At 44.7% G+C, this 14742-nt stretch overlaps 1 protein-coding gene across 1 annotated transcript; it reads right to left on the reverse strand.

Moving 5' to 3' along the window:
- Positions 1-9: 9 nt before the first annotated feature.
- Positions 10-4949, reverse strand: LOC135452909 (histamine H3 receptor-like). The gene is made up of 3 exons (XM_064723426.1): positions 4619-4949; positions 4385-4551; positions 10-2296 (listed from the first exon to the last, which is right to left on the reverse strand). The coding sequence occupies exons 1-3, from the start codon at positions 4842-4844 to the stop codon at positions 1409-1411; spliced, it is 1281 nt and encodes a 426-aa protein (XP_064579496.1). The 5' UTR covers positions 4845-4949; the 3' UTR covers positions 10-1408.
- Between the last annotated feature and the right edge of the window lie 9793 nt (positions 4950-14742).

Below are 14742 nucleotides of genomic sequence, written 5' to 3' on the forward strand. Positions count from 1 at the left end.
ACTCTTCCACACCTCTTAATTACTTTTATTGAAAGTTTACAAAGTAAATAATTTTACTGCCTTTAAACTTTTAAGATCAATTGTATTCCCATGCATTTTGACTATGGCAATGGACAATTAGAGCTGTTCAGTAACTATCACTTGTCAGCAAAGGAAAGCATCTGTTAGGTTGTGCAGTAAATGCTGGGGATGGTGGAACAAACTTGTATCATTAGTGATGCTCATGTGATACCTTGTGGGACAAACCTACTCCAGACTCAGAATCAGCTGTGTGAGCTGCTCCTGTGGCACAGGCACAATGGCAGAGACTCCTGGGCAGTAGCAAGGCTGTGGATTGGAACAGACTTTGAGTCATGCCAGTCATGATGCATAACCTGGGAAATAGCCCAACACTTGAAGTGATACTTTCTTGATTACTTGTGACTTGATGGATGGAAAGATTCAACGGGTGAGGTAGGGGAGAACAACACTTTTTTTTTTTTTAATCTAGCCAGAAGTAGTAAAGGTCCAGCTGTAAATGTTTTAAAAATTACTGAAAGGGAAGTTTACCTAAAGCTCTGTCATGGATCTCATAGACTACTTAGGCTTACTGCAAAGCACAGGGTAATACCCTCAGCCCTGTAAGCAGTGGAGTTTTGACCTCAGTAGGTTCCTGCCCATGCAGGACCCTGGTGGGGGCAGGAAGTCACTGCTGAGGGAGGGAACTCCTAGTGAAACTCTTCCAGTGTGTAAGTCACCAATTCTTGTATCTCCTATTAAAAAGCTCAAAACCCTTTTTACTTCTGTTCCTGGACTTTGTTCTACTAAATATTCCACTTTCTTCTATTTTCATCACCTTTTCCCTCACATCAGGGCTCCCTTACCTGCTACAGTTGCTCAGCTTCTCTGGTAACATCACTGTTGTGCTGCCTCCTGTCCCATGCTTTTCCTGTATTTTTATCTTTGGTCATGCCTTATTTGACTTGCCACTGAGAGGAGGCAGGGAAAGCATCCTAGACTTGACAACTGAGATTCTTGATATCTTGAAGTGGGTTTGGGACAAGATATAACACATCTAAGATTAATGCTTTATGAAATTCCAGCAATATTTACAGTTATTAAAAGTGACAGCCTGAACTCTAATTATTAGCCATGAAAGTTATTTTTTGTTTTCAGCACTTCAACAGTAGTCCACCATTATCAGAAAATACACTGTTGGTGTAATTTCCCAAAGAGCTTTGAAAAATGACCTTTCTTTTCATTGCTGTGATTTTCCCAGCTACATGGATGACAGTATTTCTACATATTCATAAATATCTACACTTGTGCCTCATACCAGTATTCCATAAATATTTGCAGGTATTGCAATACTTGCTTTTTGGTGTTCCCAGCAAATATAATATGTACTAATTTTCAGCCTTCCTACTTCTCACATCAAAATGTCAGGATGAATTTTGGCTTTTCGTGGACAGAGGAGTTTTATGAAGGCTTTCCTAAAGCTCATGTGACACAGAGGGTAGAGAACGGGGTTGATGGCTGAGTTGACCCAGAGGAGCCAGAATGAGATCTCATAGAGGGAGTAGGGCACACAGTGCCCATGGCAGGCTGCCCTGATGATCATCAGCAGTGTGTACGGAGCCCAGCACAAGGCAAACACACAGACAATCACTGCTAAGGACTTGGCTACTCTTTTATCCCGGGACAGTCTGAATCTGTTTGCCATGATGTTAGCAACGTCCACTTTGCTGCTGGGCTGGCAAAGGCTTTGTGGTGCTTGGCAGAAGCCATTCCTGGGAGGCCTGGTCTGTACCCCCACCTGCAGGGGTGGGAGCTCAAGGCTGGCACTCAGGTTGGGTGGGTGTTTGCCCAGCTCAGCTGAGGCCTCAGGCCTTGGAGCCTTCCCTGGGGGAAGAAGGCTGCTTGCTCCCTGCTCATGTCTGTCTCTGTTAGCTGGCTTTACAAAAAACACAGAGTGTGCCCTTTTTTCCCCCTGGAAATTCATTTCACAGTCCTCTTGACCGAGTGAGAGGTTTTCATTTCGGAGCAGTGTGCGTTTCCTGATGTTGAGGTAAATACTTAAGTTAAAGTACATAACAGTGATGAAAGGTGTAAAGAATTCAACAGTAGAGGCAATCATTAGGAAATACCAGTTGTAGAAGAATTCTGCATGACATTCTCCTTCAGGGAGGATGCTCTTTTGGGCAATGTGCTCCCAGCTGAGGATGGCTGGCCCATAGAGGAGAAAAGCAGCAATCCATACAGTCACCATCTTCAGCACTGCATTTCTGGTCATCCCTTGCTGAGCCCTGTAGCTGACCTGAGGGACAAAAGTCACACACATTACACTTCTCCCGTGTGGCTGCTTTGGAGCATGGCCCTCTCTGTCACTTGTGAGGGTTGGTGAGAGACTGGCTTTGGGGTGAGGGTTTTTAGACCAAGCTTACTGGTATCACAGAAGAGTTACTTCTGAAATATGCCTTCCAAGAGGCCTTATCAAGGTGATTGGATAAGTTCTGAGAAGTGCATCAGATCTTAAAAGCTTGAAAACCAAGTCTCCTTCAAAGCAAATAACCACTGCTCTTCCCAGAACTGGCTGTCACCAGTTTCATATTTAATTGCATTAGCTGTGATACCTATTTACAGAATGGTTAAAAACCTTTATTGGACCCTTTATATGGAATTCTTAAATTATTTGAAATATGTAAAAGGGTTTGAATTCACAGAATATCAGTCTCTCTACTTTGTAGAGAGACTCTTTCTTAATGTGAAAATCACACAATTTACTGTACAACACCTTCTTCTGTTTGATATAGTTAATTTCATTATTTCATGAAGTACTTTAAGAATTCCTGTTTGCAATTAAGGTGTATAGATGGAGTGTTATGGTCTGCAAAGAGCTTTACAGAAGAACAACTGATTTCAGTTATTTAGAAAATAGAGAAGCTAAGGTGCAGAAAGAATGTGTCACTAATACTGAGCCAGTAAGCCATATCAGCAATAGAATTAATCAGTCAAGATCTCTGTTTCTGATTCCCTGGAATGTTTTTCCCTGAGGACGAATACTCATGTGGTGTCTTAGAATTCACCCTTCACATCTCCAGGTGCAGCCACACAGCGTTTGGAATATGAAATTCTTAAATTCTGTACAGGGCTCATGTTTACTGCCCCCATCTGTGGGCCTCGATCTCCACAGCCAGTGCTGTTCTGGTAGAGGAGCCACAGAGCTGAGGAAACCTGAGTGTGTCTGAACTTGGTCTGATTTTGCAGTCCTTAACAAAGCTATGAATGATTTCAGGAGTGGTCTTGGAGGGAGTTACTATTTTCATTGAGATGGAGAATAATTTGGAACTTCAGATAGTCCTGCTTATATGTTCTCATACTGCCCTAACCCATCAGTCATTTTCTGTACTCTTGCTTGGGGAGGGATTTTTATATGAGGGATTAATTAGAAGTATTTTAAAGTGGATGATTATTTTCATTTATTATGACCAGTTTTCATTTCTGTTTCTGAAACCGTCTAGTTTATATATTTATACTGTGTGCATAGTCATGAGAGATTGGTTTATGAAAGAAAAATTCATGGCTAATTCAGAACCTAGAAAATAAAGGAATTCTGAGTGTTGACTGTTAAAGAATTAATCTGTTCATTTCTCCCTCTTCAAAAAGAAGTTGGTAAAACTGCTGAATTGTTTCTGCAGTTTCTCTCTACTTTTGGTGATTTAAATGAGCAACAAACTTAAATGAACACTTGAAGAAACTGTGGGTGGAACTAACCAAGAAGTGTGTGTAGAAGTGTGAAACCTATTAACAGGTAAAATGTGTTATTTTGACACCATCCAAAATACTTTGAGGTGTTATGGTCTAGGTGTAAATTAGGTGCAAAGTCTAATCTTCCTTTTTTAATAGGTGGCATGCTGCAGACACGACTTGAGCTATTTCTGTGACCATTATATAGAAATGGCATTTGCATCCTGTGCAAGATGTTAATTTCTAATCTGCCACTTTTGACCCATCACAGCCATACACATCCAATTCCCCTGAGAGTCTGACACCCACTGCAAGCAGGTCTCTGCCTGTGTCAATGGGGCACGGAGGGAGCAGCTCTGCTTCAGCCGGGTAATACCTTAAAGCTTATTCAAGATGCAGCTGGGGAGGAAATAAGTTCACCTTGTTCCCTCTGCAGACACAGCCTATGCCTGTTCCTAAAGCAGAGCACCCCTTCCACTGTAAAAGTGAGAAGAAATGCGTTTTCTAGCAAAGCCGATCACTCCCAGAACTATTTCCAGGAGTGAGAGAAGCTCACCCCTGTCTCATGCGCTGTTCGAGAGAGGCTCAAGGGCGCTGGAAGCCAGGTGCCCTAAGCAATCCCCGTGCCTGCCCGCTGCAGCCCCTGCCCAGCCCTTACCGCTCTGGTGACACAGATGAACCTGTCGAAGCTGATGAGGACGATGTTGAACACGGAGGCGGTGCACACCAGGTAGTCCACCACCAGCCACAGCTTGCACAAGCCCCTGCCGAGCCTCCACTCGCCCGTCAGCACGTAGGGGATGTATAGGGGGATGCAGAAGCCGCCTGCGGACAGAGCTCGGCGGTGACACGGGCGGAGCCACCCCCCGCCCCGCGGCGCCCCGGCACTCACCCACCAGCAGGTCGGCCACGGCCAGGTTCAGGAAGAAGAAGTTTCCCTGCGTGCGGAGGCTCCGGTCCACCACGAAGGCCAGAATGACCAGGGCATTGCCCAGCACCGTGGCCAGCACCAGCAGCCCCATGAGCGCGGCCAGCAGCGCGGCCGTGCCGGCGGGGAAGGGCCCGCCCGCCGCACAGGCGCTGCCGGACAGGTTGAGCCACGGCCCGTCCCGGCCCATGGTGCCGGCGGAGAGCCCGCGGCACTGCCCGGACCCGAGCTCGGCATCGGCTGCGGCACCGCCCCGCTCAGCCCCGCCGGGCGGAGCGAGGGGCCGGGCGGTGCAGCCCTGCCCTGCCCAGCCCAGCCCGTCAGCTGCTGGGGACGGCGCCGCTTCGGCAAAAGTTCCCGGAGTGCGGTGGCGGCGCTGAGGAGAGGGGAATGCACCAGAAACCCCAGCCCGCGGCTGAAGCCCGGGGCTCTGGGGCTGGGCAGCACCGCCCCGTGCCCGCTGCCCGCCCCTCCCCAGCCCGGCCCTGACGCTCCCAGCGCCTCTCCCAGTCTGTCCGAGCCCGTTCGCAGCCGCTGCTGGGACAGGCTCCCTTGTCTGCCCCGTTCCCCACACGGTTGTCTGCCCGGTCCCCAAGCCCTCGGCGCTCCCCGGTGGTCTCTGCTCTGCCATTCCGGGCGGGCTGCGCGCTCTCGCCCTCAGGGCACCCCTCCTCTGCCTCAGCCTTTCCCTCCGGGACAGCGACAACAAGGGCTCGCTGCCCTGCCTGGCTACTCCTTCCCACAACATTGCAGGAATGAAGTATTTCTGAGACGTCTCTTTTCAAAGCTGGCAGTAGCCTTGGAGAGCGTGTTAAGTGCATTGTAGTGGTGATGTCAAGGAGCCAGTGTTATGGAAGGCAGCTCAGTGCCAAAAACCAAACCCAGGAGCAGCCAGGAAAGGGCCCGGGCCTCCCTCAGTCCCTGGCACAATGGCTGAGGTGGCCCGGGAACACAAGGGGTCACAGTGACCCCTGAAAGAGCTTCTCAGGCTGCGGAGCTTTGGTGACTTTGAAGGGTCATTCAGAAGAGGAAATGCAGCTTTATCTCTGCTCTCCTGATTTGGCCCACTGGATCTTCACCTGCCTTAAAATACATGGCCATTGAGGGATGGGCTTTGCTTCCCTTTCCATGAGAGTTCTGTGGAGGCTGAGAGCACTCTGGGGTTTGCTGCCTTTGGTAGGGCCCCTTTATCACTAAATGGCAACAGAACTTGCTCAAAACCAATGCATAATCTTCCCTTAATTCAGCCATTCAGCCAATGTTTCACAGGTGGCAAACTCCTGTTTTATAAAAGATTTGCATAAATCAGCAGTTTGAAATAAGTTTAGAAGCAATCACAGCAGCTTTCTAAAGAGAGCTATTCCAATGGGCATCAGGTGAGACAACAAGAGCAGCTGAATTACTTCTCTATTATTTGTCTGGGGTGAAGCATGTGTTCTCAGGGTAACAGTGGACTGGCCTTTTCCTCAGGGGGAAGATAAAGCCTTTGTCAATGCTAGAAGTACAAATTCCAGGCCAGTTAATCTCTGTAAATCAGGAGCTCCACTGAGGATAGTTTGCAATTTAAACTGCTTATGATACAGCCAGGCCAGAGACAGAAATGGCATCTGCGTATCTGATATGTGTGAGGAAAACACTCCTTTTACATGTCCCCATATCATTTTCTCCCTAAAGCAAATAAGTAAAGCCATGCAAAACAAAAGTGAAAGGAACAATGGAGCTTGTGATTATTATTAACTCCCAGTTTGGGGACTCATTTTCTCTACTCTTTGAGCCCTATTGGCAGTTTTCCATTCACTTCAGTTTGGACAAGATCAAGCTTGTGATATTGTCTGCTCTCTGATCGTGTTGTGGTATATAAAAGACAAAGAGTCAGTCAAGAGACTCAAAAGAAAAAAAATAAATATCTCAAGCACCAGGAAAACATGGAAGAATTTATTCTTTCATGAATAATTGCTATATTCTTTAACTCCTCTAATGTAAAGTAATTTTACAGCTGCTCAGTGAGTTTGCAGCAGGTAAACTTGTGTTCTTTATGTGAAGTAGCTTTTGTAGTGTTTTTCCTCCTGGCAGATTTTGAGATTCTCTGTAAGTCCCATAATTGCCTTTACTGCCTTTAAAAGCTCCTTTATTATTGCTGCTTTGGCAGGGGATGATGTCTTAACAAAACTCTGTTCCTTAAAGCATGAACTATCAGTCCATAACTGCATTTTGGAGACTTACTGCTGAAGACTGTGCTAGTGATACAAGTGTGCGTTGGGTGGGCAGCACTCTCAGAACAACAGGTCTTAAAATCCAGACTCCAAGCATTTTCTTGCTTTAAGATATGTAAATTATTAGAGTTAGTAAAGTGGAATGACAATTGCCCAAGAAAATGAAAGATGTAGTGTTGTTTTTCAAGGCACATCAATACCGACGTGTTCTGAAATTTTAACTTTTTTCCCCCTGTAATTCCTGATAATTGTTTTCACTTCCAAATACATCCTTCAGTAATTACTGAGAGCTGTCTGAATCATGCCATTTCCCATGACTCCAGCATATGTGGGTGAGTATTTCCAGAGCAATGACAGAAAAACAGAATGATTTTCCCACATGGCAGACAGATAGTTCTGTTTTCCCAGAACAGCCCAAAATCAGCTTCCAAAAATACTTGGGAAACCACATGCAGAGGGGGTACACTCCAGCTGCCTGTAGAGCCTGTTGGCCCAGAGGGTGCTGAAGACCCCCTTGGTGTCTTCTTCCAGTTAAGTAAGGTAATAAATATATTTACATTGTGTCTTTGCCTGCATCTGAACCCAAAGCTAAGTCATTGTGCTTTTTCCAAATAGCACAGTGTACATAATGTTCTTCTTCTTGTTCTTTGCAGAGATACTTCCACATGGGGGGTAGTTTTCTTGGTGTGCCACATGCCCTCTGCTACCAAAGCTTTACTGAAGCTAAAGGGCAATTGTTGCACACTTCAAGAGGGGGGTGCCACAGCTGGAACCTTCACTTATTTAAAAGAAACTATGCATTAGTAGTTTTGCAAATCTTGACAAAATATGTACTTGTTAATAGCCCTGGTTTATGTTTAGAGGTTGTTGTCAACTATCCTTTTGCTATGAGTGATTGGTATTTTGGCCAAGAAAAAAGGAATGGTTTTTAGACTCTCTGAGTAAATGCCTGTAAGGCTTTATCACTTGGGAAATCAAATGTTGCTGCTGGAGCTGATCCTAGTTAAATGAATGGGGAAAACTAAATTCTGCCATGAGCATTTCCTATTAGCCTTATACCCTTTGCCAGCCAGAGTTTTGCTTGCCTACTGATTCCCTTCATTTTTAAAAATGTTCTGTAGAAGTCTTCCTGCATTTGATGCAGTTCACATTTTCTTCCTGTTCCCACACATGCAGAGAAAAATCAGCTGTTTGATCAGTGCCAGTGGAAGGGCATCTGCTTCAGAGTTCAGTGTTAGCTACCATTTAGCAAGGAGGAACTTTCCTTTCTTCAGTAGGGAAGCATCCACTGGAGCCTGTCCTGTGGGGGATGAGGCTGTGGCATTTTGGTGTGCGTGTCAGCAGCAGCAGCAGTGCTGTAATTATCCCAGCCTGGTTTTAAGGCACTTGCAAGGGAATGGCTCTGGCACAGAGAAAGCAAACTGCAGCACTTTGTTCTTGCTGAGAGGCACCATTGCCTGCTCAGACATCAACAAACTGGTTTCCATCCTCTTCTAGAGTGACTTGCTGCTGAAGGAAAGCCTCTTGTGCTCACATGTGACAGAGGCAGAGGCAGGGAGGGGATGGGGCCAGGCTGGGGTGAGGGGGGGTCTGCTCTGTGTTGTGCAGTTCAGGGGAGGCCACGATTGCAATGTTCCACTCTGTGGGAATCCATCCAAACACCACGAGCCTGAGGTCCCCTCGGTGTCTGGCTTTATTGTTTTAATAACAATTTGTCAAGAAGTAAGAGTTGTGAGTTTGATGAATACAGATGAGAGATTTGAAATATGATTTAACTAATGAACTTGGATTATTAGGCTGCAGTAAATAGAAACAGTCATCTCATAGGCAATTGCTTAAGGTTACACCAGAATTTCATTAGAACTGAGCAGCATGGTAACAAAATACAAACACTGCAAGTACTTTTATTTCCTTTTCCTCCTTCTGGATTCATTCAGCAGTTTCACCTGTTATTCCTGGTAGCCTGTATTACCAGTTTAGCAGTCTGGCATGTTTGGCATTGGTGTGCTTCCCATCTTGGCTACTTCATGGATCAGTATTTCACTTAGGCAATTTCACTTATGTAGCCAGCATCAAAGAATGTCATCCTGATTTTGTCTTTTGGCTGCAAGTACATTACAGAGAACCAAATGTCCTCTGATTACACTCAGTGAGGGCTGGACAGACTTCCAAAAATATCTCTTAGGATTGTAATGGTGATGAGAGCATTGCAAAAATCAGAGGTACCCAGACTGTGGCTTATTTCACGTTTTTAGTTCCTTCTTCCCTAATCCTTGGAAAAGTTCCTTTTCCCCCTGGCTTGTCACCTCTTTCATATGCACTGATAATGACCAGATACATAATCTTGCTAATCTGGCCAATCTAGTCAGAGAGATACTCAAGTTCTGGGCAAACAGTGTTTCTGGCAGGTGAATGTATTTGCTCAACAGCTTCTTCTCCACCAGTAGATGGCATTCCCCAGGAATAAGCTGGAGCACGGCTGCTTTCTGTGTCTCCAGCCAGGAAGGTACTTCCATGGCAAGCTGATAATTAGCACAGACTCACAATATTCTCCCCAGAATCTCTAAACATGCATTTTATCTGTTTAAGAACTCACTGGGCATAGTGGATACTGAAATTTCATGTAAATTCTGACCATAAATTTATCCATTGAGGGTAATTACACAACCTGCAACTTCATTCTCAAGAATTCCCTGTACTGTAAATCCTTGGAGACTAGGAGGGTGTTCTGGGGAAGTTCCATTTCATTCTGGGGAAGTAATCAATCTATGATTGCTTTGTTTTCATGCAAATCATGATATGATTGCTTTTCCCAGCAAAGCTTTCTGTGGGAGACAGGATTTAAGTGACTGAGCCTGATCTGGTTTGGATGTTCCTATATTAGCCCTTGGTTTTCAAAATCTCAGCCTTGATCATAACCAGAGCCAGATGATGAGTTCTTGCATCAAAGGGAAACATAATTAGGGCTTTGCTATTGAGAGCAACCTCCATCCAGCAGGACAATGTAAGATTAAATAATAAATAAACATCAATTCTGAAAACACTCATTCATAAGTGACTAAACTGAGGTACCTGATGTGTTGGTGAAAGGATATCAGAATCAGAAGAGCTCAGAAGAGAGTATCAGCATTAGCCATTGGTGTTGGAAGGCAAGGCACAGACCTGGCCTGGTGTCAGACCATTCAAAGCTGAAAAGGCAGCATGTTTGAGTTACACAGGTGAAATCTGGTTATATTGCAGTGTGTCTGGGGCTCGTGTTTCCTTCTGGGATGTGGCAGAGGTACAACCATTTCACCCTCTCTTCATTCATGTATTCAGGATGGAAGCTGAAAGACTGAGCAGAAAACTGAGCTTGAGTTCCCCAGATGTCCAGAGGTGCTGCAGTGGCAGCAACTGCAGGCAGAGTGGGGGAAGAGGGAATTGCAGCCTGGCTGTTTGGACACCTGCTTTGCTTTTGGATGGATAACCCCTGGCCTATTTTTTATTCCCCTGGAGAATGCTCTAATTGTAGAATTCCAGCATATACACATCCCTTGCAAAGAAGACTTTGCCATCTAAAATTGAGAAAAGAAGTCATTAAAACCTGTTTCTTTGAGAGTTTCCTTCTGGCTAGCTTTTGTGGCTTCCCTCTCAGTGTTGTGAATATTTGTGGCCCTTTCATTAAAATGCCACACACACCCAAAGCAGCTCACTCTGTGTAGTGGTGGGAATATCACATGGGAGAGAAGCATCTGAGAGACATCAGAGTACATAGGAGGTGTTAAATCATACATGTGGTTGTACAGGTTTCTAGGTGTAAGCAGCCTTGTCTTGAGGGGAAAAACCCACAAATTTCTGAAAGGGTGCTGTTCAACAGAGCTACAAGCTGGTATCTATGGAAACTTAAAAACTGCTCTGGAGAGAGAGCTGAGGAATAATTAGCATTAAATACCTCTTAATGACAAACTTTTGAGTTGGCTGTCTCACGGGAGACTTTCAAACTTGGAAAGAAATGCTTGATCATAAGGAAACTCTTCTAGTTCAGAACAGCAGAGAAGTCTGTGATTTAGCAGCCCACAAAGGGCTCTCTGAAGCCATGGGCTGGCTGTGTGGGAGGAGATAAAGATCACATCAGAGGTGAAGCCTGCAAAACTCAGCCCATGAAATGTATAAAATATGAAGGCTCAGCTCACAGTGTGCTGTGAACCAGAGACTGGCACAGGGTGACAATTAGAGAATGAACTGTCAGATCATGAGGGCTTCATTAACAGATGGTAACTGACAGCAGAATAATAGGGGACTTTAATGGGTAATAACATTTATTCTAGGTACATCTGTAATGATAGAAGTGCCCTTTTCTTGCTAATACCAGGACCTGGTAATTATCATCAGGGGGATTGTCTTGCCCTCAGATTTGCACTGTATTTTATAGTCATTGAACCACCCTTCAATGCCACTTTAGGGTTGGGAATTTCATCCTCTTTTATCTTCCTTCAGCTGTTAATATTAACACTTTGATTTAACTTGTGATTTCATGTATACTTCCTTTCATGTTCCAAGTGACCTCATCTTGTTTATGAAAAAAATTAATGTTTTCTCCCTAGGCATTTAAAAAAAGTTTTGACCTTTCAATCAGGAAATTCAAGGATTTCAATGTGTGTATATTTATTATGTCTGACTCATTAAAAAATAGCTTCTGACATTGCTCTGCATTTTTGTAGCTTTCAAATCATCACCTCAACAACCTGTGTACACTGTCTATGAGTCAAACCCCAGATTTCAGTGGAATATTTGTTTGGTCCTGACCATGAAATATTTAAAAGGTGGTCAGAAGAAAAAAGTGATCTGGGATTTACAGAAATCAATAAGACTCCCCTGCATTTTTTTCACACAGCTTCACATCCCAGTCTAAATTTTCAGTGAATTTCATGTCTTTTCATTTGTTGCTGTGCAGGGGTGTTGGTGTAAATTACCAGATTCCACTGAGATGATGCAGTAGGTGCCTCCCAGGGTTAATCAAGACACCAGTGTCTGGGGTCTGTGCTTCCCAAAGACCATCCAGAGTGACCTTGCCTTTGAACACTGCAGCCTGAATTAGATGCCTGAAGTTACTGTCAGTACTCACCCACCCATGTCTGTCTGATGGGACACAGTGCAGATCCATCAGATTCATTTTTCATCTTGCTTGTAAGAAGGATGATAAAAAAACCTGCTGTATTAAAATTTGATACTCATCCTTTGATGACGAGTTCACTTTTATTATTTGTACAAAGAATGTAATTGAAATGGAGTGGAAACACAGGTGCTGCACTTCTAGCTATGTGGTGAGCTTGTCATCTCATCATAGAGATTAATGAGTTTTCTTCCACCAGATCAGCCTTCAGATTTTCTCTGATGCAGCAATAGCTTTATTTATTCCATGGGCAGGGGGAAGAATTTTTGTGACAATTTCAAGGTGAAAAGGGTATAACATTTCTCTGCTACTCACAGGTGTTACACCCTACATTGATCATGGCTGATCCACGCTGGTTTTTATGAGAGGTGACACTATGGTAAATGAGAAAATATGTTACAATTGCTAATGATAGATGTTATTGGCATTTTTCTCTTCATCACCTGCATAGGTTTTCAAGGCCTGCTTACAGTTAGAATCACGCTCTGATGCATCTGCTCAGGCTGGGACCACCCTTTTGAGCTGAGCCTTAATGGGAACACCTAAACAACCAGAGCTTATTGGCTCAGAAGGATTTACTCTGTAAGAAAAAGCTCCCTTTGCATTCCTATAAAATACAACATCATCTGTGGAAGTTGCCTGTGCGTCTCTTCTGCACCTTTTGGTTTTGTTGGTTTTTTTTTTCTCTGCTAGGACTCTCTTCTTCACTCATCACACAGAGGTTGTGGCTGCACAAGAACTTTTCATAGAAGCAGAGATGCACAATGTCTGGGATTTTTGGCAATCATTAGGTCAGTGGTATAAAACCAACCAGAAGGTTTCATCTTAAAGTATTTTTCTATGTAGTCAGCTGTGACACGAAACTAAGGAAAATAAGGGTTGTTTTGTTCCGTGTTGTGTTGTGCTTGTTTTACTCTCCCTTTACTTGTTTTTGCTCTCCCTGTGTTTAAGTTGCATTGCTCTGTTTCCCTCACGCTACAATGGCTCCGCCCAGGCTCTCCCTCCCCGCCCCGCTCTGTGTCAATCTCCCTGTCCCCACGGTTCCCCGCGGATCCATTTCTGCTCCTCCCCGGTTACCCCGGCACCCCAATGTCTCCCCCGGGCCCTGCCAGTCACTCCCTGCCCACTCCCTTTCTTCCAGAAACTTCTCTGCAGGGCTTGCGGTGATTGGCTCAGGGACTGGGGCCCCTCCTTTAAGCTATATCCATTGGTTTCCCTGTGTGTCAGTCTCACCTACCCCACTCCCCCCTGCATTCCCATTCGTCCCTGTACCGGTTCCACCCCTACCTCCCACTCCCTTTATAAACCCATGTGCCAGCACTTGTGTTCTCGTCGTTTGGTGGTTCCCCTGGGTTTCATTAAGTCTGGACTTGCCCCAAACGGAGAGGGCTCTTTATTTCTTGTTCATGGCAGCATCTCTCGGTCTCGTCCTTTCCCTGGCAGCCCCCGCAGCCCCAGCGCTGGGTGTGCCCGAGGCGCTGTCCCCAAGCCCGGCTGTCGGGACAGTGCCCCCCGTGCTGCTGCTGCCGGCTGGCCTGGGCCAACAACAGCAAGGCTGCTGCAGTTCCCTATGGTCATAGTCTTTGCTTTAACTAACTCTCACAATTTGAAATGCTGACAGCAGCTTCATTTTCTTGTTCAAAATGTCACACAGACTTTGCTCTTAAGCCATGTGAGGAGGGATGCTCCCTGAACAGCCTGTGTTTTCCCTCAGCTGCAGAGGCAGCAGAACAGCACATTGATCACACATCCTGAGCAGTCTCCACTCCTGTTCCAGTTTGCTAACGAGGCTACCTAAAACCAGCAGAGCTGCTTCCTGCTTTAAATGAAGCAGCTGACTTTCCCAGATGCTGCTTCTGTGGGCTCTGTCTCCATCTGCTTTGGCTGCAACAAAACCTTCCTGTTTTGAAGGATCTGCCTCTATCCCCAAAAGATCTTATCTGACCAGGATCTCTCTTAAAAACCAACAAACTATGCAAAGAAATAATTTGGGCAAGGTTTCCTGTTTCTGAGCTGATATTTGTGCTTTTAAATTCTGTTGTACTTGAAGTCTGTGTCTGTGCAGTAACTGTTAAGGATGTTAAACCTGCAATGAGGGCCATGCTGAGCAGCTGCTTTGGAGTGATGCCTGTATAACTTAGATCAAAGTTACAGGGTGCTCATATAGCTTGAGTTATAAGATATGTATGTAACTTGATGTCAGTATAACCGAAATAATGACTTTTTGTATATCTGTATAATCTGATACCTATCTAACCTGAATCATAGCTTTTTATACTCATACAACCAGATATAAGTAACTTTTTATGCAATGTAATGGCTACCATATGGTTAACTAGTTGTTTAATACTGAATAGACAAAAAAAGAAGAAAAAACTCATCAGGTATCCATTTGCTTTAGAGATAGATAAGTACTAATAATAAGTACTAATTAGTACTAAAAAGAGAGATAGATAAGTACTAGAGAACTAATGAAAAAATGGCAAGTGCAAAGCCAATTAGCCACAAAACACTCACCAGTGGCACTGCAATAAACAAATGCCTGCTCTGTAGACATTGTTCTATGGGGATTTATTTTCTGCCTGGCTTTTGGGCATCAGGAGGGAGATGCTTTAGAAGAGAGCAGTGGTGCCAGGCTACCTTCTTACTTTAGAGTAAGATATATCATATTATATCATATTTTGTTATTTATGTCCATGGCCTCAGAAAGTTTAAATTAATAA

The sequence above is a fragment of the Zonotrichia leucophrys genome, chromosome 11 (genome assembly GCF_028769735.1).
Source record: "Zonotrichia leucophrys gambelii isolate GWCS_2022_RI chromosome 11, RI_Zleu_2.0, whole genome shotgun sequence".
In the NCBI taxonomy this organism is placed as follows: domain Eukaryota; kingdom Metazoa; phylum Chordata; class Aves; order Passeriformes; family Passerellidae; genus Zonotrichia; species Zonotrichia leucophrys.